Genomic DNA, 26,221 nt, shown 5'->3' on the forward strand with positions numbered 1-26,221 from the left:
AGAACGTCTTCTTCACAGATAACATGAGAATAGATACATTGTTCTCTCCTTACACTTATACGCATGCATGTACATATACAGGTACAGCTAAACATGAAAATATTTAGGAAAATTATGACAGCTGCTTGGTAAGAAGTAATAAGGTATTCACACTGTTTTCAACTGTAATTAAAAAAACAACTCTTTTCCAAATTCTTATTTTAGCATTCCAGTTTAAGAAATGAATGGTAGGAAGAGGGCTTCATTTCTCTTCAGAAAACAAATACATTTCTCTGGAAAAAGAAAAGAAGTACCACTGCAAGCTGGGTTAGCTTCACATTTTTACTAGTTCAAAGAAAAAATTTAATTTGTTACCCTGGTTCTACTTGGTTGAACCAGGAGCAGTAGGAAGGCTTCTATGTTCCAATGCTGCTCAGAGTCATGGTCCTGTGAGGTTCAAACCCCAAAACAACTATCCAAAAAGTCTAGGTCAAAGGCTCATGAGCCCACAAACTGCAGTCTTACACGCTGGCTGTTACACTAGGAGCCAACAACCTTCCCTAGAAAGATCGTTAAGAAAAAGGAACATGCAAAGGTATCTGTACTGGACAGAAGTAGAAGAACTTTGCTTGCTGCATGTCAGAAAGCATGGCAGGAACTCGGATGTTGCTGTATTTCCTCAAAGCCAGGAACAAAACGCTGTTCTAACTGATCCTGAGTTATAGTGGCTCCCAACATAACAGCATTCACTTGCAAGTGTTTTCACTACAGGACCTTGCACAAGATGAATTAAAAATGCCCTGTTCCCTTAGCATTACCTCATGCTACTTTTGTACAAGTATGCTTCTTGATTACTAATTTTTATGCTCTTAAAAAAACAAATGTTCTGGAGTCACTTGCTCAAGTATATTCACACCTCAATATACAGAAACCACTTGTTGGAGCTAGCCAAGCTGCTGCCATTTGAGAAGATGTGACAAACTTGCAGCTAAAGCCAAACAGAGCCGAGCTACAGTCAAGGCTACAGAGGCTAGCATCCTTCTTGCAACTACCCCTCCACTGCCCTCTTGGAGCAGCCCATTAGAGTACCTCAGAGGAGAAGAGCAACACAAACGATTCCAAAATGTTTCACTTCCCACAACAGTGTAAGGTAAATACTGTCCTCCCTGGTTATAGCTCAAATACCTCTAGCAGTGCTGCCTTGGACAAGTATTAGTGAAGATTTTAACTGTCATACTTCTACCTTTACAGTGGATTATTCTTGCCTCTCAGTTTTCCCATTAACAGGAAGGAAGGCACAATCTCTGAGTTTGTGGTTTCATTTGCTACCATCATGTAGAAAATACCTGCTCCTTCCATCACAATTTTGAGACAGTGATATTCCAGAGCAAAAACCAAGTTTGTATGGTGCATGTTAGAAATGCCCTGTTCCAGGAAACAGACTGAAATGAAGTACAAGGAATCTTAATTCTACTTGTAAGAGAAACAAGAAAGAGAAGTTGACCAATTCCTGAACAGTCCTTAAGTAAACACCCCTGCAGTCTCACCAACTGCTCTAAGATGATTATGAGTATCCCTGGAGAGTTACAACACGGCCATTGCTGTCTGCCTCCGAAGTGCGACACAAAGACAAAGTTCACACTGCCCTTACAGGTATTCCAACAAGCAAAAGTGGATATTCCTGCTCTCACCTCATGTCATGGGAACTTGTACAATTCCTGCAGTGGAAGAAGAGTAGTTACTTCTTATACTGTTGACTTGGAAAGTGTGAGGATACTTGAGACATAACATCTGGCACTTCTTATCAAAAAATCTTTGATTCAAGTGTCATGGGATGCACACACTTTGGTATTGTGCAAGCATTTGAAGAAAAATTAAAGTTGAACAGTTAATTTCCTACAGGTCTATCTTTTCAAAGGAAACACGGTATCAAGCTGTGAAGACAAGGAACCTGGTAATGCAGTCATCCGCAAAAGATTGTGCAAGCTGAACATCCCAACAGTGCAATGAGACAGACATTCTTTTAATTCATGGCTTTTAGCAGCTATTCTACTTTTATGTCCTTAGTGAGCATGCAGGTAGCATTTTTGAAATTGCCACCCATACATGTGTTTTATTTTGATATTTTACAAATCTATTCGATTACTACTCCCTCATCACAAGCACAATAAAAGTTAGAGAAAAGTCTATGTATTATAACAAAAAAATAAAGTCTTAAAATAAAGTCGGAATAATGACTTCATTAAAAACCTGCAAAAAGCAGATAAATATTCTGATTCTTAGGTTCTAAATGGTCAAACGGCTCTTGAAAATAGAAAGTCTTGAACTGAGGATGGAATGATTAAAATAATACTAACCTTGGTTAGCAATTAAGTGATCACATCTCCCTTCGGACTAAAAATGCAGACAACAGCTAGTAGCTGACATCTCGCTTCAACACTTCACAGCTGCTCTAAGGCAAAGACTTTAGACATTTGAATGCATGCATGCATCTTATTTTCCCAGGATTTCAAAGTCCACATCCAGGCTGCTGCTCAGCCATTATAAATGAGTAATTCAAGTAGGGCATGACTGCTTCTTGTATTAACTTGATAAAGATGTTTCATTCAAAGTGCATCAACAGTTGTGTTAAGTCAGCCCTTTCACAGGCTTATACGTACTCTGTGTTATGTTACCACTGAAGAAATAAAAAAGTATTATTGGCTTCAAATTATTATAGAAGTCTTTACACTAAATATAATTAGCATTATGAAGATTATTTTAGGGACATGGTTTCATCAGGGACTTGTCAGTGTGAGGTTAATAATTGGACTTGATGATCTTAAAGGTCTTTTCCAATCTAGGCAATTCTGTGATTATTATATTTTTATTACATCTGTTTTCAAAATTCCAAACTAAAACAAAATATACCTTAATTATTTCCTAATTTTTAATTAAAAACAATTTTATCAATTGACTGCAATCTGCACTGAAGTTTTATTTCATTAGTTTATACATGCAACTGCTTAAAGGACTGACGTGCACTTTAAAATACACACATCTGTTTTCAGAAAATTCCACTACACTGAAGATTAGTTTGTATCCACCAAATTATCCAAAAGTTGTTTTAAAAACACAATTTTAATCCAACAGATTAATTTTAAGTTCATCCTTTAATAATGAATCTATTACCAAACATATATAAACCAACTATTTTAATGTCTAAAAAATATTAGTCCAGGGCTTGGGCTAAAATGACTTTCAAATACTACAGAGACAAATTGAACATCTTTCATCTTCTTGCATGTATTTTCAGGTCACAACTTAGAGGAATTCATACTGAGCAAATCTTCCTTCTCTTATCACAACAGGGACAGGATAATACAGCTCAAAATTAAGGGGAGAAGATAATTTATGTTCTCCTTTCCTTAGTTTATTTCCACTGAATAGAAAAGCAAACATGAACATATTTATACTAAATATAAAAAAATATACTGTATATATAGTTTACTCAAAGGCCAGTGAAAAAAAGATGTCCAGTTTATTTAAAAGATTATTAATTATGTCTTACTGATTACCCTCTATGCCATGCCTCTGTAGAAGAGAAAATAATAGTATCAAGAGGTGATGATCCATCACATGTGCTCCAGAACCCTGCTCACTGAGGTTGAGCCAAACAATGTATTTGAATGTTCCCTTAGATTTAGTCATATCTTATCTTATTTTTCCAATGCAAATTGCTTCTATTTACAAAATTGTCATTATTTTCTCCATTAGTGGGGGGAAATCCCTATGAAAGCCAGTTCTAATATTATCCTTCATACTGTATTTAAGCAAAGTTTCTGTATGGTTTAAGTAGTTTTATTCCAGAAATAAAACAAGCACAGGCACTTTTGAGGGCAGGGGGGAAGATGGGAAGAGACAGTCAGGTTCTGATTTATTCAGATTATTCTTATATCTAACATTAATTTTCAGATTATAATTTATTTTCATTTTTTGTTTGTATCATATTATTAGAACACGGTCTTTTTTCCCTCTGGCATCATAGTTAGTTATCAACACTGAAATTCAGAAATATGTGGCTTAAACTCCAATTGGTCAGCTTCTTTTCATGTCCACCTTCCCACAGGCAGTGGGCTATTTTTCCAAGATTTCTGGACATGAGGCAGCATAGTCAAAGCTACTTCTCCAGCTTGGCGCTGATCCCAGGCAAATGGCCCAAGAAGCTGTACAGTGACAGATGATGTACATGAGCTAGAAGTGGAATAGCTGGCAGATGCAGGCAGACTCTTACTGTGCCAAATATAAGAGCTGACGTGTTTATTTGGGACTCCCCATCCCTTCAATTCTCATTGTTAGGGCACCCACTCCTCCACGCATAACCATTCAATGTTCTCATTAAGTTCAGACAGTACAATCATCCCAAAAATATTTGCTATTCTGCTTACAGAAATAAAGAATTATTTTTTTTTTTTTCCCAGATCTGCCTATATCATCTTGAAAATATATCAGGAATTAGGAAAACAGTTAGGAACAACAGACTTTGCATTAATTTGCTGCGGTGTAAATGGAGCTCAGCATCGACAATTAGCAGCAGAAGAGTGTTGCAATGGGAACTCAGGACTCTGGTCAGCAAATTACTTTGCTCCAGCAAATGTTTCTGTCTTAACTGAACCAGCTGCAAGATTAGGGCAACACATAGAATTTTCTCTTTCAGATACAACTTCAGAAAAATAAATTGTTTCTTCCTTTTTGAAATGCCTTTTCCTCTACTGAAGAGTGTAAATCAGATTAAAATTAACAATTAAAAAATATTTAGCTATTTAATTGAACTATATATCCACTATAATCCTATCACTGCATTTCCCAAATAGTTTTAGCACTCTGTGTGATACTGAGAATGTCAAGATACCTCAAACATACAGTATTAGTGTTTGAAGTTGCTGTACCTGGAAATCTGTTATATACAGATACTCAACATTAAGTGCTCACATTATATAAGCAGGCTAATTTTAGCTGTTAAATAGAACTAAAAAGTTACACAGTGCACTGTTCTCATATCAATTTTAAGTATTTCTGCCACCTTTGACAAGTATGACAACAAGTATCTTGCACATATTAATTCTGTTTACTGCACAGGTAAAAGGAAAATGAAATCAACTCATACAGCACAGAAGTAATTAAATGGTCTAAAGGTTACAAGTAACTAATGGTTACTGCAGTACTAATTTCTATATGATTTGCAGATTTTGGATAAAAATAGAGATTGATTTTCAGAACCTTCATAGCACATGAAGAAAATTAAACTAATTTAAATGTTTCCGAAGTTGGACACCGTAAAGAAAATCTGTCTAAAATAATTTTCAGTTTGGTCAGCCACAGGAATATGTTTTAGCTTGGGGTTCATCATTTGGGTTATCTAGTTGAATTTTAAAAAATCAATATATTGCTAAGATTCTAACTCACTTTGTCTAGTTCTGGCTGTGAACGTTGCTTTCTACATAAAACTAACTATTGAGTCACTTGGTAATGGCACAACTTTGTGACCACAAATGCCTATTTGTAAAATCATGGAAAGGAACTTCTGTAGGAACTTCAGGACAGTAATGTTTGGGCAGAAGGTTACAATGTGGCTAAATATTCAACTCTGCGTATTTAAGTCTGCATCCTAAACCCTATAAATGAGACTGTTTGTACATTTGGGTGTATTATAACCAGAACATTGGAGTCTTTGGAGTGACCTGTAGCTTCTTTTTAGCCTACTACAGAGTTGAACCATGAAAATTACTAAGAAGAAAATTTTAGAGTTAGAAACAAATATATATTTAGATCATAATTTCCACATCAAAAGTGAGTTACTTTATTTAATTCTGTTTTTCATAAAATCTGCTATATTTCTGTTCAGTAACATGTTATTTAATCACTTGTTACTAAAATTTGATAAACAAAAATTGACCTGGTCAAAATGCATTTATATTTTACCACCAAAATTCCAGTGATTTTCAGCGATATCTATTTAGCATTTCATTACAAAAAAAAAAAAAAAAAAAAAAAAAAAGCCATGTAATATGAATTATTTACATCGCCAAAGTGGTAGTGAGAGTAATATAATTCAATTATAAAACCTGGAAACAGTTTAAACACAATTCGAAAGTAAATAGTTACAGTCCCTTATGCCCATGTCTGGGAAGAGTCCAAATGGCAGCTAAAGAGCTTGTGGCATTTTTTCAAAATTAGTAGGAGCTATCCCAATACATTGGCCAACATATATTTTCCCAATTAAAAACAGATTTCAGTGTCCAAAGCTATGTGTCAACAGTTGCTGAGAGTATATGCCTGTCACATTTCGAAAACCCTCTGCACCATCAGTAAGTATCTAGTCAACTTGCCGAATAATGCTTTCCCAGATGTCACCAGTGGAAAAGGTGAATGCATTTTTATAAATATATGAATCATAGATACATCATCCTATACTGTTATGGAAATAAAAGTTATCATGTAAAGCCTCTTTTTTTTTCTTTTTTTTCTTTTTTTTTTCTTTTTTTTCTTTTTTTTCCTTTTTCTTTTTTTTTCTTTTTTTTTTCTTTTTTTTTCTTTTTTTCTTTTTTTCTTTTTTTTTCTTTTTTTTTCTTTTTTTTCTTTTTTTTTCTTTTTTTTTCCATACCAGAAGTGTTAAATATCACTTTGATGGCCATATGAAACACTTTGATACCAACACATTGTAAATGAACAAAAATCCTATGGAACACACATGCAATACGCACAAAATAAAGGTAGGAGAAATAATCTCATATCTGCCATTCCTTAACTTTTATTTTTAACAACTCTTTTTTTTAAGTTACTTTTAGAGAGTGTTATGTTCTGTTTAAAGAGAAGGTGGGGATATTTCCTTTCTTTTCTTTAAAGGCTGCATACCCCATATTACTCACCACTCAAGCTCAAATCTTCAGCTGCCAATACTGAAACACTAACTCCTATTCCAAGAACTACAAGACATTACCTGTAGGCAGAATACTCTTATTCTGAGTTAAAAGAAAAGAGCAAGTCAGGCAATGGGTTTCTAAAGAAAAAGGTATAAACCCAGAGGGGAATCAGGCTTTTCAACTCCTTCACTCAACAGATTTCCTAGTGCAATGTGTCAAGCTCCTGGTATTTGGAGTTGAGTCCTCCTTTTCATCATTCAAGTTTTGTTATTATTTTGCCATATTACCAAACTCTTAAATGACAGTATTAAGAAAAGGAAATTGGAAAAAGGCGAAAGCATTTATTTGGCTAAAGATATTACTGTGTTGACTTCCACAGTGCAGCTGAACGGTACATCTCAAAGTCAGTCAGGCTTGAGAGAAAAACAGAAGTACTTTCAGGGAACTTAACTACACAGGCTGACATCCTAACATCCAATAGGACAGAGTGTAGCTTAAAAAAAAAATTACTAATTTTTCAAGGATAATTTTACAAAAATCAGAATCCTATTTAGTCATAATTTCAGAATTCTAGGGTACACGTATTGCTGAACGATTTATGGCATATTGAGAGAAACAGAATGCAACGTATGCAGAGACGAAAACATCTCTTCCTTATTTGCAGAACTACTCGATGAGAAGTTGAACAAGCTGCCTTATTCCTACATCACACAATTACCTTTCTTATAACCAGAACTTACTGCCAGTTGCCAGAGTTATGCAGCCCACTGGAAATAATGTTAATCTAGTTGGTGTTGTACAGTATGTCTCTTCCTGATCTTATTCCCAGGGACATGAAATTTATAATTGGAGTCAGTAGAGTAACAGACTACACTTGAGGACAAGTTCACTTCCCTCTTATAAAAAGTAACAAGTGCAGGACCTTTGTAAGACAGTAGATACAGAAATGATTCAGGTCTGGAAAAATAGTTGATACTTAACCTGGCTGTAATGCACAAGACATTGAGCTGTGAGGGTAATGGGGGAAGATGGAGAACACACAAGCTGGTAAACGTACACAATTAAATACATTTAAAAAGAGGCTTTTATGTTCTCAGACAGGTACTAACTAACTTGCATTTACCACTGTTACCATGTTGCTGTTCCCCACACCTTTATCCTGTCCTGAACCACTAACTAGTACCACCATCTGCTGCCCCCACTTGAACTTGTGATGAAATTAAAAGATGTCAGATTTTTTTTTTTACTACAATCAACTAATTTCAAAATCACAAGAGCGTGAGAAAGAGAGGGAGAAACTGCATTACCACAAAATACTTATGCCCACAATTTTTGTAACTCAGAAAAACTCTAAATTTAGCCTCACAATTCAGGCAAGTTAAACTGCTATTTTTAATCTAATTTTGAAAACTACAGGACATTACTAGAAAAATTCTTCTAAAAATGTATACTTATCAAAATTTAAATTCACCCTACTCCAACATAAGTACTACATAAATAGAGTTTTCAGTAACTTCTAACTATTAGCATTCATACTTTTCCAACACAAAAAATGAGAATAAGACAGATTTTTAAAAGCAATTAAGAGGATATAAATGTTGTGCACTGCAAGAGCACAGTTCTCAAAAGACCAGAGACCTGGCAACTATCATAATCCTTTTGAAATTGTTCATATTAAGATTAAAGATCACTTTGTTCCTCTATTCCCACAACTAGTTGGTATGGTAAAAAGATCAGTCCCTTAGTTTTATATGTAACATCTTTAACATTTGCTCTCCTTTCTGTGCATGTGATTAAATGTAACATTTTGAAATCCCAAAGTTCTGAGAAAAACATAAATCCTTGTCCACAGCTGCTGTTTGACTCTGGAAACACATGCATTTTCTTTTCAAGCATCTACCATCAAAAAATCCCAAAGGACTTGAACTGGAGAACACCTGCATCTCTTCATTTAGTTCCAATAACAGAGTCTAAACTTTAAAATTACAAAAATAGATGCTATGTTCAGCTGCAGTTACATTCTGCCCCTAATTCCCGTGAACAAAAATGCTAAGAGCATGAAATCATTCAGGCAAGCTCTGTCATCGAGAGGATAAGATTTTTTGCACCAGAAGCCCAGTGGGAACTTGATAGAAAACTGGCAACAATTACAGATAAAGTACATAGTGAAATCCTCAGGGAGAGAAAAGGAAATGTAATAAGATAGATGGGTATAATTTTTACACATTTATGCCCAAACCACAAATGTGAACTGTCTTTAATTACTCCAATATATTAAGCATTTTTACTCATTCATTGTTGCAAATCTTTCCAAAATACTTCAAATTAGTTTATGAATCCTCTTTTACAAGCGGGCTGGTTTTTTTTTATTTACTAGCACAGGCACTCACTTAAATTAGAACTGAGAACTTAAAAAATATTGTTCCAGCTTTAAAATCCAGACTTTGCAGTATCCCTAGTCTAAGTAGTCAAAAATAAGTAAAAAAATATGTCAATGTTAGGCTTTTTTAACTGTAAGAAAGGGGGAGTTGCGGGCATATATAGGTGTGTATGCATAAAAACAAATGTATGTAAAATCTCTCACCTCCTTTCAAGTAAGTTCTAGCAGATAAAATCAGCTGGTTTATGATAGGAAAAAAAATAAATGTTCTTGCTGGTACAACATTTATGGCACTTTTTTCATGTTTGAAGGTATGATTTCTTCAGTCTTAAAAATATTTTCACTTCACAAATTATTTTTCTTTTATTGGGGGCCGGGGGTTTGAATGGGGTGACCTTATCTAAACTTAAAAAATATTGACAGTGGAGGAAAAAAATCAAAAAATCTTTGGAAGTTTAGGAGAAATATCACTTAAATGAGAAATTCCTAACTTTTACAAGGTTGAATACTTGCTCTTCAGCCTTATGCAGATTTCACAAACTAGAGAAGCCTTCTCACTCTTACTTTGTTCCACTGGGTGTATCAATTTACCACACACAAGCATGATATTAACACAGGTACTTTTGTTTACTCCCTTATTATTTCACTGCTGCATCACCAAATATTTAAGCTGATCTCAAAGAAAACTTTATTAATTGTATTTTTCATTTTAGTTCCTCTTTAAAATATATATATATAAAATAAAGCTCTCCATACACCAGCTGTGCATGCACTCCCACTTATTCAATATGGCAAACCAAACAGAGTTAATCAGCTCACCTCATCTATTCAACAGCTGCTCATAATTAAATACTAACACCAGCATTCATTTTGAAATCTCCCTATTTCTCTCAAAAGCCAGGTGAAAGAAACAAGGTCTGCAACTTGCTCTGAGGGTTAATAAAGCTGGGGTTATTTCAGAGAAGCAGTAAGAAGACCTTCCTAAGCCCTGGGGCAATGGAATAATCTCCTTTCTTGTATTTATTTGATATGCTGCAGTTTAGATAAAGATTAGGGAGCATATCCACTGATTTTCACAACTATACACAGAGATAGCTTGGGTAGTTTTTCAAACAACAAAAGTATCCAAAATAAAAAGCACCAGCAATGCAGAGTTGTATTTAAGGACTAAACAAAATAATATTTATATTCTGTGTCCCTAAATACTTCCTCTGACATAGGTGTATGAGTTTTCAACTGTGCTAATGACACTTTGTACATCAAACAGTAAATTACTCTTACTAAGAAATCACCAGTATATGCATTTGTTATACGTAATACTTACTTTGCCTCTATATGCTATACATCATATACTTCAATGCTGCTCTTTCTGAAATTACATTTTATAGAGGTTTTTTTCTTTGTTGGTAATAATCAATGCAGGATGGTATTATTAGAATAACTTTTTTTTGTCTTCCTCTCAGCAGCAACAAGTGGAATAGCAAGAAATAAAACACTACTGTAAAATGCTTTATCACTCAAATTGTAAATACACAATCAATCTTCGCAGGGCCACCTACAGAGAAGCAGTAGAAGCAAGCTGCACAACCATCCTGGTCACCCTGGTTCATAGGATTCGAGTGCTACAAGACAGTAAATAGTTGCTGACTCAACAGGGAGAGGAGGAGGAAAGGTTCCCTACTCGTTCTTAAAGTAAATACATCCTGATTTATTCAAGAACCTCATGCCATTTGTACAACCTCCTCCACAGTATTTTACGTCCGAACAACTGCTCTGATTTTAGAACGAGTTGTTTTCTGTTCAACTTCACAGATGTATAATACAGATTAATTATTCTCCCTTCATTAATTTTTATATAAGCTAAAAACTTTAAAAAGTCACTTGCACAGGCATTGTGTTGTATTCCAGGTTTCTCCTAGAGTACCCAGAAATTCCCCTGCAATTGCTTCTCTTGGTTTTACACACAAAAAGATATATCATTCTTTTCTTAATGGAGGTGGCTAACGTGCAGCTCTGGAGCTTTGTACAGCTCCAATGCACCCCCCTGCCCCACTGCACGGTGTAATAAGCAGCTCCACTGACACTGAGTTTGCAAAGTTTTGTGAATCCTTATATATGGGGAGAAGTAAAGTGAGTTTATCCAAGTGCTGGGTGACAACTTAACCAATCCCACGAAACTAGAACTGCTGTCCCCTTAGCTCTTTTGAGAAATCATGTGTATACTTTGTGAGCATCAGCTATACAGCTATTCGTATATGCACTTTGTAGAGTTAAAAGACTTGGCCAACCCTGGCCTTATCTCCAGCAATCTGATAACAAGAAACAATTCTAGATTATTTTACTCCTCTCTCCTGGACAGCTTTTTCCATTCTTTCTACAAGCAGGTGGCACTACTCTCTTCACTCTTCTCAGCAGTCCAAATTTCTGTTCCAGAACATCATATCTAACATTATAAGGTTAAATTGCTCAAATAGAACAACTTCAGTACAGCACAATCATCTCCAGTAGTAAAGCTTTAAATAACCCTTTTATTCCCCTGAGGTATAAGTTGAATTTGCTGTCAAATTATCCAGTATAGCTTTCTTAATTCCCAGAAGTGACTGCAACTGAAAGCAAAAACATGTTTATGCTCTCAAATCACGTTTGCTCTCCATGTAGTTTTCACAGTTGCAATGAAAAGGACAGCCATATCTCCTATATTAAATTGCCTCAGTTTCTTCAGCAAGTATTTGAAAGCAAAAGCTTTAATTAATTCCCTCATCCTTTGTAATATTTTCTAGTTTAACTTATATTAAAAAATAAAAAATAAAAAAATAAAAAATAAAAAATAAAAATTAAAAAATAAAAAATAAAAAATTGTGGTATACTATTCTTCATGTTTGCTGGGACCAAAACTTTAGCACATCAGTCAGCTTTTCCCTCTCATTTGTCATCAGTCACAGATGCCACCTTACTAATGTGGGGAAAAAGAGATAGTCTGAGCATGCAGGTTAGCGACTGACATTAAGTACACAGAATCAATAGAACTTTCCTGAGGCACTGGGGTGGGAAGCAGGCAAAGTATCCAGTAAATTTTCAGTTCTGAAATCTTAGCATTTTAAATGCATCTCCATTCATCTCCAAAACAGGTACAACAGCCACTTGTCTATTACAAACCAATTTTCTGCCTCTCAAAGTCTCCTCACATGAGTGTGGCCAGCACTTCATTTCCCAGTGCCTTAATTCTCATAGGCACCTCCTATCACAGCCTATCAAGTACTGCTCTCAACTATCTAATTGGGCTATCCGTAATACTGATGAGATAAAAAAAGTATGATCATTGTGACCTGTAATGAAAGCAATAATTCTACAATATAGGTAAGTATGCACAGGTCCTTTAAAATGTAATTAATATTCTAAGGCAAAATATCAGAAAATTAAACTGAAAAGGTCCTCAAAAAAGGCAGAAAATGCAATAATCAATAATAGTAATACATATTATTTTACTCTGAACATTTAAAAGCTACTTAAGTGAAACAACAGGTGCAACAGATTTTCACTTTTTTTAAAAAATGGGTCTGAATAATTCAGAGACTGTTGAATTGCTTTTCAGCAATGTCTTAGGGGCAAGAACTTAAGATAATTGTTATAAAAGCACTGCCATAAACATGTTGAAAGTGGTGCTCTCCAAGAAACATCCAAGTACAGTTACTGAAAAAAATAACCTAATAATTGCTGGAATGCAGAGAGGTTAGAAATATTTACTTTGAATAAGAATCAAATGTTGCTTACATATGCACATAAAAATTACAAAGATGGTAGTAAATTCACTGTTATTTTTCAGACTAATGACATTTAACAACCATTATACATGAAAAAAAGTAGAGAAAAAAGCACACTTTTCAGTTTACTTTTGTGTTGCATAATATTTGGGTCAGCTAATTCTTTTGCTTTCTTTAAACTAGATGCTTTTTGGATTTGTTTGGGGTTTTTTTTCCTCTATTTGATTACAATCCTAGCAGAGCCACAGGATAAACTTTTGAAAACACAAAAGCATGATTTTTAATATGCACCATATTGGCAGCAAAACCTAGATCCATGTATATTTTGCAAATTATAGTTATTTTAAACTAGATACATTTCAAAATTGTCAGTGTTGCTTAAAACAGACCAATGTTTTGTTTAAAGCCCATAGAAACCACAAGAATGTCAGGTAAGAGTACTTATGCCCACAAAGTCAACACCACCCTTAAATTTATCTGAGCAAATCTATGAAAATATTAACTTGTTTCTTATTTAAATCCACCACAACGCCAAGTGTCCTGACGTCAAATGCATGCTCTGTAGCATTTTAAAAAGTATCTTTTTATTATTAACAAATTTAATGATAAACAAATTCTTATTTTAGTTATAAGTTATGGTGCAAATTTCTATGAACAATTTTGAATTCTATATAAGAATACAGAATTATGTATAAGCTTCTATATAAGAAGCTCAATCAGATAAAGGAAAGAAAGAATAAAACTAATGTTTTCAACATGGATCTTGCCTCCCAAAAAAAGTTTACAAAAGGTTCTGCATAAATAATTTAAAAGACAACCAAAGTCAATGAAGCATTCCTTATTGAAGAAGACATACATTAAAATGCTGCTTTTAGTTTCTGTGCCTCTCAGTGAGCTGAAGTTATAATGTGCGCAGTGTGTGAAAAAGATACTGTGGCATTTGTCACATTTTATATCAAGCCTCTCTTGGAAATTACACTGGATAGGAAAAATGTAATGAGATATCAGCTTAACAAGAGTTTTGCACTTACCAGAGTTATGGCAGTAGTCCATATACTGTGGAATTTGGATTGTAAAGGCTACCAAATCTGGAGCTAAGAGAGATTCTGGCTTTCTACTCTCATTGAGCCATTTACTGCTGTGTAAGTCTCTGGTGTCAGAAGGGCCTTGAATCAAAGGAATCAGCTTCTCTTTTCCGCCATCACCTAAGACAAAGGTTAGACTCCTTACATCTTGTACTGTAACAAGATAAATTTTCATCACATAAACATTCACTCATCCAAAGAGAACAGCTATTAACATTTTAAGTACAGAATTAAAAGAGGAAATAGCAAGAGCAATCTCACATAAACTATTAAACAACTTCCTTCATGTTATCTTGTAAATGTCTTTACATCCAGGAGGATTTCAAATAAAGAAATCAATTCTCTTTAAAATACTAGTTTCCATCCCAACTTTGGAAAATAGTATCTTTAAAGATCACCATGAACACAATTTAAATACACTACATTTTTAGCGTTCTTTACATTAGCTGCCTTTACATATGAAGAAATCTTATACATTGATTGGAAAAGTTCCTGCATACTCTTCAAGAAAAATTCTATTAAAGAAATTTAAAAACTACTTATCACAGAGCCCTTAAAAACTTCACAAGCAAAATACATACTTGTGGCATTAATGGAAAATGAGACATTAAACAATAACCAGAATACATCAAAATTATGCTACAAATAAAGAAAAATGCAAATATTCTGTGTAATATGAAAATACAGAGTTATTCTAGTTTCTTCAGTGCTTTTAGATTAATTGTCCCAGCGGAAAAAAAATCTTTACTTTTTATTCAGTGTAAAAATTGACTATACTGGGGCCAGACTGGATCATCCTGGCACACTTAACAATAATAATAAAAAAACCCAAAACAGAATACAAAAACCCCTCTCTGATTCATAGGAACAATGAGTAAATTCTTGTTTCAGTAACTCTCCTTGTAAAAAGCAAGGCCAATTCTCCTATACAGGCAATAAAGTTTTACATGGTCCAGCTGCACATACCTGGGGCTTTGGCACAAATTTTTATTGATCCCACGGTCCCAGAGGCACATTTGACCAATGATGTGCCGCAGTACTTCAATTCAACATTCTGGATTGAGCCCTCAAGAGTTGGCAGGGGATTCTTAGATTTCACACCTAATAAAAGAAAACTGCAAATGTACTAGCCTGTTGAATTTAAATATTTTTATATTCCTTCACCAAGGCATTTAAACTTAATTATACTTTAATTATCTACCTTAGATGTTCTTATAGCATTTTTGTTGTGATTCACAGTTTTTAAATGGAAGTGAAAGAATATGGGTATTTAAATACAAAGAGTTATGCATAAAATATATATAGATACTGTGAGGAAAACATGAGGCAACTTTGAAAATGGAATAATAAATATGTGCACATATATATATACACACACACACATACATACACTTTTGTTTTCACTTTATAAGTGCCACCTCAACTATTCTCTTTCATGTTTTTATTATGACCCTTTAATTTCATGATCTTAAAATGACTGTTTTCAGCTTACATTTAGACAACAACATTTTACTCAGTAGCCATGTAAAGCACTAAATCCACGCAGCTGAAGAGCACAGAAGGCCAACAGCACACTTCCCATTTTTCAGCGGAAACTGGAGTTCAAACCTTGCCTTAGGTCACAAGTGGAAATAAGTTTTGGTGGTCTTTTCTCAGCCCCCATTTGTGCACACCAGAAAACTACTGCACCAGTTGGAAGAAATCGGTGCTACTGGCAGGCACTTCTGAAGAGATGCCTAGAACTGCGGCAGCAGCAGCAGCAGGAGATCTTACAAGTCAGGACTGAGATATGTTGGCAGAGCTTGAGGGCAGCCCCCAAAACAGCCTCAGAATATGGGTGGAGGAAGCCAGCCCTCCTATTCTGTACAGTGCTGCCTATCAGAAAAAAAATTACATAATTTTACTTGCAAATTGGAAAGAAATAGTTTCAACATCCATAAGAAGTATGAAAGGAAAAACAGAAGTTAACTTCTATTAAAAGTTACCATGTTTTATGTTCCCCCCGCCCCCACCATGCAAAATGGACTTGGAATTTGTCAGTTAAATTTGGCAAGCAGCTTTCTAATTATGCAAGCATTAGGATAATTATGGAACCATTTCCTCACAGAGGTAAAATAATATTTGTTCCAAAATCCATAATTGTGCAAGGAACGTATCATGGAGTACCAGGAAAAAAATAACTTAAAAGTATTTTGATATGTACTTCAAGATAGTTACACACATTAAAGGAACTTAATATATTCTCTACAGAACAAGCTCATTAGTTTTTTTACACAATCTCTCAAAGGCTTAACCTGAAGAACAACCTTTAATATGTATTAACTAGTAAGGAAAAATTCCTAAAAAATTTATATGAAAAAGAAGATTTAGGATTAAACCTGGTAATTATGACTAGCTCACTGTGCCTCTTCCAGTTCCTAAACATTGAAGTGTATTTGGTAGTACACATAAAATCATTTGGTAAGCAGACTTCTTGACATGTATGTTCTGGTAAGATATTAAAATAATTTTTGAGTAAAAAGTACTTTTCAAGGTAGGAAGAGAGAAACAGCATGCGAAGGGACACATGGCATTTAGTAAACTAGACTGCCATGTTAAAGTAGGTTCCACATTCTACGCATACTTTCTTAGCAAAATTCAACCCGTCTTCTGTGGTCAAGGTATGCCCAACCTTTTCCCAATTTGTGATTCAGGAATACTTCTGGCTCAAAAAATGCCCACTGCAACCCATTTGTGTGCCTGCCACTACAACACCCCATCAGTTCTCAGTCTGAAAGATCAGCTGCCAGTTTTAGTCTTGTGAATACACCTTCACTCCCAGTCTTGCCCAGGGGAAGCCTCTTAAAGCTGAAAATCCCCTTTGATCTAAGGTGTGGTATCAGACGCAACACGTGGGATTTAAGGTGTGTTATCAGACACAATGCATGAATTTGTCAAAAGCAGATAGGGTATCTATAGGCATTTCCTAGTCTTGGCCCTACCTCCTCTTCCTATAAATGTGTGCAAATAGAGACCATTGTGTTGAAGAAATTTTTTAAAAAAAAAAAAAAAAAGAAGAAGTTTTTCCATGTCTTCAGCCTATTCCAAAACAAAGATCATAAAATTCTGTCATTAACAACCAAGATTAAAGTCAAAGTCAACGAAATTTCTGTTCAGAATTTGAGCCCCATCTTTCCAGTCTTCTCAAAACTGGTAGCTTCTTGCTGTTTCCCTCTTTTGGCAACTCTTTAATGTATCAAAATACAAGGTGTGAGGTCCAATACATTTCTCTCACTTCACTATGGAAGACTAACTACTTTTAAAACAAAATATTTTCCGTCATGGAATCCACTTCTAGACGCATTACTCCAGACAACCCCTCTGTATTAAGACTAAAACTTTCCATGTTAGTTACATGCATAACATGAATTTTTAGTAACATATTTGAAAACAAGGAACCAAGTTTCACATGATCATGCTTCCTATTTGTTTCGGTTCACTTCTATTCCCTCACCAAATAACTTCTGTTGAATTTTAGCAAGATATAGCAGTGTTATCAAAGACATTTATTTCCTACAATCTTCATGAAAATGTAGGTATATTTGTCCTGTTCCATGACCAGTCAGCATACGCAGGACAGTCAGCAAAGCACAGCTCAAACTAGCCAGCGTACTGTTTTTCACTCAGCCAGTAGTTAGGGATCATGTTGAGAAACTAGAAAAGCTGAATGGCTTGGCCTTGAATAAACCCACAAATCCCCAATACATGATCATATAATTAGCAATTATATGATTAACAACTATTTTTTTAATGCACACGAAGAAGTAACTGATAGCAGTAATAAGCTATTTCCTTCTGGAACATCTGCTAGAGGGATAGGAGGAACACTTTCTCAGTTGCTTTCAACTATCTGAAAATAAAAAAGTATTAGGAAAACAGCATAATCATGCCCCTCCTTTTCTAAACTGCTTTGACATCAAATAGAAATATCATCCTTCTCTCAGTTTTAACATCTGATAACAACAGCACACAACTGTCCTGGTTTTTAGCACTGAAACCACAGTAATCAAGGAAAATTTGCAAGAAAAATGAATTCTGCTCAGATTGCACTGCTCCAGACTTGAAGTATACTCAGAAAACCCATTTATGAAATATTAAAATCCTATACAGAGCCTACAATAAGCAATAAGGAACTTAGAAGTCTAGTCAAACTAGACTTTCATCATAAAGACAAAAATGACCTGAACCTAAGGTGATTCTCCTTGCCCAGTTACAAGTCTCTTTTTCAAAGTGCAGAAAGTTTAGACTTTTGGTGAACCATTTATAATGAATAGGTCTAATATAGGGAAACAGTAAATTTTCTTCAGTCTCTGAAAGTTTTTGGAAATTATGAACCATCCCTCATAAAACTGTCAAATCAGTAAGCTGCTCTACAGAGAAGAAAGAAACCTTGTTTCCTATGTATGCCTCTGACTGTCTGCAGTTCCTATCCCTGTAACTTTAGTTCTTCACAAATACTCTCCCTTATTATCTCTTTCATCATTATTATATCATAAAAATTAAAGTCTCACAGTTCTACACATAGCTAAAATGTTCCTTATATACCTATTTTGGCAAACAAATGTTTAAGTGAGAGAAGACTGGGGCTCCCTTCCCTCCTCTCAACATTTACAAATTGTTTAGAAGTGGTATCTTCTGAAGGGACTGACTGAGCAGGAAGATGCTAAAACTCCTAGATATGAACTGTTCCATGCGTTCAGATACTAACTTAAATTTAATATGAAGACAAATACTCCACAAGATTCTAATTAAGACCTTGAACATTAATTCAAAGAGGAACCAGGGAAAACAATTCACATCCTCCTCCCAACTTTTCTGGTCACAGCTTTAGCCCTCTCCATGTACATAACCCAGCTACATAGCTTGCCCCAAGTGCCTCCATTCAGTGACATTCTATGTGCAAGTAGGTGGGAATGAAATACTTAAAGGCAGGTCACAAATGTATCTTTATAGATCAGCCCAGGTTTCCTGCCAAGAAGTCTATTAATGCTGAGAAATCATTTAATTTAAGATCTGTTTTAAAAGTTAACTAATTAGTTATTTTACCAATGGCCTATACATCTTTTACCAATAAGGTAAATAAGGTAATAAGGTAATTTGCAATGATTAATGGAAAAGCATGAGACAAAATATAAATTGATCAATAGAAAAGACAGGAAACCAGCAAAACAGGTGTGTTACTGATTCTGAGGACAAGAGTCTGGACTGTGTGCCGCCAAATCCCTGAATACAATAAGTAATTCTTTAGAAAGATCATAAAAGAGAGAACTGCAAAATACAAAATAAGAAATTAATAAGGCATGACTGAAACTTCTAGAAGCAGCTCCACATGAATTCTCCCCGTATTTATGTTATGGCTTCAGAAGGAAAAATTTAAATATTTAAAGCATTAAGTACCAAGAAACTATGGTTTGGCAACATGATATATAAAAGACTGTCACATAAATGTCAAAATTATCTCAAACACAGTAAAAAGATCAATCTGTTAATAAAAGCAAGGAGCTATTAACCAAATGAAATAACATTTAGGCCTAAGTCTTACTGAAATCAAGAAAAAAAATGGCTAATTATTTTCACAGAAATATATATTTAAGTTTTACATTACTAACACAGAAAAGCTAGTAAACAAACGGAAGCATAAGAGAAACCTACTGTCCTTCATGAGAGATGCCCATTTGTGTTCAGTCTGCTTAAGCAGTGACTTCAGTGAGAACTTCTGAAAGTCTGTACTGAACTTGGTTAGAGATGGCACTTCTGAAGAACGTGAAGCTAAAAACAAGCTTAATTACTTCCTCCTTGCAGTATGAACATAATAGAAGCCACATAGATCAGCTCTAGTTGGCATTAGTCCTAGTTCTCATGTTCAAAGCACTGGGGTAGCATGAGCTTTCATGTTCTTCATTGTACTAAAACAGCAGCAGCATAGAACTCCATTTCTTTTGATCACTCTGTTTCCTTGCACACAATACCTGAAGAGATAACACTAGGTTTTAGGTTTTGTGTTTGGGTTTTTTTCTTCCTTTTTTTTTTTTTTTTTTTTTTTAATTGGAAAAAAACCAGAAAAGGAGAGAGATTTTCTAAAATGCAGAAGCCAGGTTATAAATACTTTCTCAGTTTTTTCCCATAGTTAAACTAAATCTTTTTGATGAAGTTCCGCAAACATCTTTACTGTGTTCACAATTACACATTTTTAATCTGTCACTATAGTCTGCAAATCACATTTTACAGCCTTAATGTAGATGCTTACGGCTACTATTGTCTTTCTTCTTCAAAACAGTAATTCAAAGCAGCTGATTTTAAGGAGGTGTCAAGGGATAGATCGTCTTTTTTTTTCCCCTAACTCAACTTTATTTAGCATTACAATTGCTATTCTGATTATCATAATTATTTATTTTCTTTTAACTGCATCAACCAGTTTTCAGTCTACATACCACTATTCTAAGAAATTATTGTTTCATTCTCACCTGCTCCCAAGACTTAATAGGGCAATAACAAGAGGATCATGGTAGACTTTTCTTGCCTCTAATGTATGGTGAGCTGGACAGGTTTTCTACTGTCCTGAGCTTCTTATGCTACAGTTCCACTCCTAAAAGAAACCTGCCCTAAAAAAAAACCAAAACAAAACAAAAAAAAACCAATCCCTCTGCTTTCATTTCCTCTTCAACCATGGTACTTAAAGGAAAAGCAAATGCATGGAAGGGTGAAAGCAGTTATTGACAGACCAAAATACTCTCTAAAGAAGGTCAAGCTGCTTTCTTCTTGGGCAACAATGACAAAATATTTATCAATATAAGTATCTATCATTCTCTTCACCAGAACATAAGCTGCAAAAACCACATGCATGCACGTACATAACACAAAGATGAACCTCCTCACATACTTTCAGTATTTTCACATACAGTTTGCAAGGCTAAGCACACAGCCAGTCATACACTGGTCTTCACCTCAGAGATCAATACTGAACTCTGTAACTAACCACGTTAATCCTTAAACTGCCTGTAAACTAATTAAGATTTCTTCACTTCCTAAATACTAAAACAGACATAACACTGTCATTTAGTAATTGAGATTTACATATTGCAAAAATTTCCCAGCTTTCTAAAGAACAGCATTTCATCTACAGAGATAGTCACTTAGATCTGGCAAATCCCTGTTGCTACATTCCCATTTTGAGTCTCCACGCAACGGCCTCCACGCAGGTCCCCATCTGCCTTAATGCACAAACATCTTGATTTTTCTGAAATCCTGCAGCAGAGTTAAATAAGAAACGTGTGATTCAAAGACTGAAAACCAATATTGAAGAAATCACAGAACATTTGGACTAATATGTTTAAGGTGTCCTAGGTCAGAAACACCTTTGAATAATTCATATATTTATAATTTGGTTTAAGTGATTATCCAGTCAGGTAAAATAATGTTTTAAATTTGTTTTTCTTTAAATGTTTCAGAAGTCCCTTTACCCACTGTACTAAGGCCAGCCAGCAACCATTCACAAATTTACTACAACAACCTATCAGAAGGACAAGAACCATCCTGAAAAACTCAGCGTAGGGTACAAAAACACAGTCCATGCATAATCTGACTGCTGCTCCTTTTGATCTAAATATCCAACGTTTAAAGAAAGAACACCACCTTCCATCTTTAAACACATACATTATTGCAAATAGCTCTAAAAACCTGCTGCGAAAAGTGTAGTTTTGGGCAACTTATTATTAACCTTGTAATTATTAACCAATTATAAGCATACCTAATTGAAGCCGTTATTTTAGATTTGGCAACATGACATGGGTCAGGACACAGGATCAAGGTGGCTTTAGTGGCACTGTTCCTGCTGTTGTAAACAGAGGTTCAAAAAGAAGCAAAGGATTGATTTTCCTTTATGCACAATTTAACAGCTGCATTTCAGATATCACTGGATCATTTGAGACAAATGGGAGAAGCCCAAGTTAATGCATTAAAATAACTTGGGTTAACACAGAAAAACTATCAGAATCTGAGATTTATAACTCAAAAAGCATGTCCTATCAATTCTCATACCTATACATTGTCAGTAGACAAATGCTAAAAATGACATGGATACAAATGCTTCCAGGATACAGAAAAATAAGAACCTGAGAAACTTTCAAAGTATTTGAAGCAAGATCCTGAAAAGGACAAAGACAGACAGCTGGACAGAGGAAAGAGCCTACAGTTTCCACCCTGAGTAACACACCCTTTGGTTTGAAGCATGCACTTGCAATTGGTTGCTTCTATCTTAGTCATATAAGCCTTCTATCCCTTTCAAATACAGTAGTTTTGATGTATCTGAGGATAAGTTTAACAGCTCATGCAAAATAAAGTACATTAAAACACTTTTTCTCATTAATATATGCTAATATGATCACAAAAACCTGAACTGCATTTTCTATCCTGAGTTTCTATTAAGTCTAGTTCAAGTTCAACCCAGTACTGTTCAAATGCCTATCTTCAAACATGCTAAGCATACGTTGCAACATATCTTAGCCTTTGGAATAAAGCCTGCATTTTACAACTCTTCTTTTAGTAAAAGGGCACATAGCAACTAGAGAAAAAGGACATCTACAGCTTTCTAGGACAGCAAACTTAGGATAAAAGTCTTAGAGGAACCAGAGCTCAACTCAGATCTCATCACCTTTCGTTTCAACTGTGGAGCTCATTTCTCTAAGATGCATCTATTTAAATAAGCTATTTGACAACTATGAAACTAATAAAGCCTGGTTTCCTGTGAGTTTGTATTCTTTTGCCCTTGAAAAGCCTCATTTGCCAGAGCAGATGTAAACCTTAAAGTGTTATGTAACATACCTGTTATGCAAGAGACAAGAAATGCTGGATCTCACCTAGACCTACACACAGTTGTGAGCTTCTCTAACACACATGACACTTAGTCACCTGCTTGCTGTCAAACAGAATATCTAATGGCCGAAATCTCTCACAAGCTCAATCTGAAATAACTGCATATAGAAGAGAACAGTCACGGACCAGTAAAAAGGTCAACAACAGAGGACGGACACAGTCATTCTTCAAGAAGTAAGAAACCACAAAGGTTTATTAAAAAATTAAAAGAAGAGACGGGAATATGTGTTCAGTAACAGCATTATCAAAAAACCATAAAGAACTAACACCTAAGGTGTAATCATTAACAGTTTGATTTCCTGAGTTGCTGGGGATGGTGGGGGGGAAGAAAGAGAACTTTAACATCTTTCAGTTGGGAGATTAAGAAAGACAGCAGTCGTGGTTAAAATATAGGGACACTGACTGTAAAGGAGTAGGAAATGACAGGAAGACAGTAATTCAGACAAAGTAAAACATGATAGAGATTACGTGGAAAAATAATAAAATACAGTATATCAGCATATCAGCATTATCTTGAATGGACTCCCTATGATTTTCACTCTCAGATAGTACATGCTGCTTTAAAGAACAGAAAAATCCAAGGCTACCCCTTCACACGTAGTTTTCCACGTGCATAGATGATGGGATTTCACTTTCTTGAAAGATAATTTTTGTTTTTAATTGGAGTATCATTCTTAATAATGGTTTTCTATATCGTACTGCATTTCTTTATGATATCACTGTGCTCATCCCAGCAATTTAAATATACATTAAATATACAACTACTGAAGACTTAAAGAGAAACAGTACATTTAGTGTCTGGAATGGCAGTTTCTTACACCAGGAGGATATTAACCTTTAATCCTTGAAATCATTAAAGAAATGTTTGTAGAAATATTTTTAGCCTCTTTATCTGGTCAAAGTACTGGAAGTTAAGTCGTGTCTGTACAAACCAATCATTTCACCAGCAGTTTTATATTTCTTTAAAGCCTCATATAAAAAGCACCTGCTTAAAGTGAGTAATGGAGTTTTATATTCATTGCACTTAGGAACAGCGTATGTAACCTATTCCGTTTTCCTCCCTTGTGGAATATATTTCAGCTTATATTGCACAGCACATTACCGATGTGTATAAAGACTCTCTGATCAGCAATTTGGACTGCAGACAGCAACCTGCATGAGTACACTTTTTTTCCCTCCTTAAATACTGTATCCACTTGATTCACCAACACAAATTAAAACCATCCTATAAAGATGATGATCTCACCATCACAGTGAATACATGAAGCCTATACATGCTAACGCCGTAACACTGTCAGGCTACAATCTACAGCACATACCCTGCACAACCAACAAGCATACATATGCTGTGAGCATTACAAAAAAAGAAGCTAATACACAATCTTTCTTGGTTAAAGAACAGAAAATCTCCATTAGCGTGATTAATTTCTGGGACCTTAAAAGTCTTACCGTCAAGATACAAAAAAAGAAGAAAATACAAATGGTATGAAAGTCCTGTAACACAGAATATATGAAGGACTGTTTCATCTTGGAACTAGCATTCTGTCAAAAAAAAGCATGAAAAAGGGTACTTCCATACTATAGCTTATTAAAGCACATACTTATGACAGACTTTATAGCTCAGAAATTTCAGGAATTCTTCAACTCAACCTCAGCATAAGATTTCCCTGCAGAATTATTTAGCACTGTATTTTGTTTAAACTTGTAATAGTCTAACAATAATGTTCCTCAATTATGACAATGTTCATATTGGACTCAAATACGTAATATAGGCATGACATGTAACAAAAAGCACACACTATTTTTAAGTAAGTTCCTGTTTTTCATTTTAAAAACAGTGAACTTTGACAGCAAAATGTAAACAATTTTTGTAAACACTTTTGCATGATTAGCCAGAATCATACAACTGTATTCACTAATTCATTGTAATATGTATTACTATATTATACATAGAAAGCACATTAATTTCAATGTATTTCAAACAGTGTGCTCAGAGACTGATTTATCCTCTATGCACAGAATCATATATTCACAAAACCAGATGCTACCTTAAAGTAGACTAGTTACTCTTTGCATCTTCTTCCATGCACATATCTCTATGTTGATAAGTTTTAAATAACATGGAAAAGAAATTTGCCAGAACAACTTAAACTAAGCATAGAATTACCCGTCAATATTATTGCACGTAAGTACTTACTCACTGAACTAAACAGGAAGAAGGGCTATATTACATTAGCTTGATTAATACCTCATGGAAGGCTGCAGAAGAAGTTTTGAGGTCAAGGCAAGTTTACGGAGCCCATGAGAAGTGGAAACAGTAGATATTCTATAGTCACACATTTGAAGAAGTAATATCTATGACTGGGGAAGTAAATGTTTTCAAACTCACTGTCACTAGGTTAGCACTACAGTAAGCCTGTTTGTTACAAATTTTAACTCTGATATACTTAATATAGTAAAACTGGATAAATCTACCCCATATTAAAATATCTTAGAAAGTAGAGGACTTCAAAGTTAAAATTATATCCTGATAAATCTTCACAATATCTTAGAATGACATCTAAAGGACAATTTGGAAAAAAGTCAACTTTTTAATACAGATGAACATTATTATGAACTTACTCTTTTTACAAAGTTGTTTCTTTTGCCAATTAAATATCCTTAGCATAATTTCAAATATGTACTGAATGTCCTTATAGGTATTACAGCTCGGCTTAGTTTATAACAAGGAGGCCTATATGAATGCCAGTTGTATGCTTTTCAACAGAAGGATGTAAACTTATTTAGCGATCTGTTTTTCTCTTTCATCTTATCTCTAGTTTCTGTGTAGATTTATAACGCTCATTGTTTCCAATTTTAACAAATCACCTAATGGCAGAAAGGAAAATAAGTTAACCTTGGAATTATTTGCAGTTGTAGAAATCCCTTTTGTCTGGCTCATGCAAGGCCTGCAATCTGTTTTAAACACAGATTGTCTGTCTTTTGTCTGACAGCCACCAAGCTGCACAAATTACTTTCTGCCTGTTCACCTGTTTGCAGCTGTGTCTGTAAGCTAAGGATTCTGTAGTTTGACTTGAGCAACCACTCCAGGATTGATGACATGTGCTGCTGATAAACTGAGCAATTTGAAGAAATTACTGGCTAAACTTATTGAAAGACATCTGTGCATGAGCTGAGAACTAGAAGCCTTCAATTGTGTGTTTG

General features: G+C 34.8%; 1 protein-coding gene across 1 annotated transcript in view; it reads right to left on the minus strand.

Annotated features, from left to right (window-relative positions):
• The window catches only part of LOC104528256 (vacuolar protein sorting-associated protein 13B-like), a gene marked incomplete at both ends in the record, with an annotated part of 104,360 nt that overhangs the window by 40,076 nt on the left and 38,063 nt on the right, over positions 1 to 26,221 (minus strand). The window contains 2 exons of the mRNA XM_010172202.2: positions 14,054 to 14,227; positions 15,074 to 15,208. Coding sequence (XP_010170504.2) covers positions 14,054 to 14,227; positions 15,074 to 15,208 — 309 coding nt within the window. The remainder of the gene's footprint in view (positions 1 to 14,053; positions 14,228 to 15,073; positions 15,209 to 26,221) is intronic.

Source organism: Antrostomus carolinensis, unplaced genomic scaffold (genome assembly GCF_000700745.2).
Source record: "Antrostomus carolinensis isolate BGI_N321 unplaced genomic scaffold, ASM70074v2 scaffold15657, whole genome shotgun sequence".
NCBI lineage: Eukaryota > Metazoa > Chordata > Aves > Caprimulgiformes > Caprimulgidae > Antrostomus > Antrostomus carolinensis.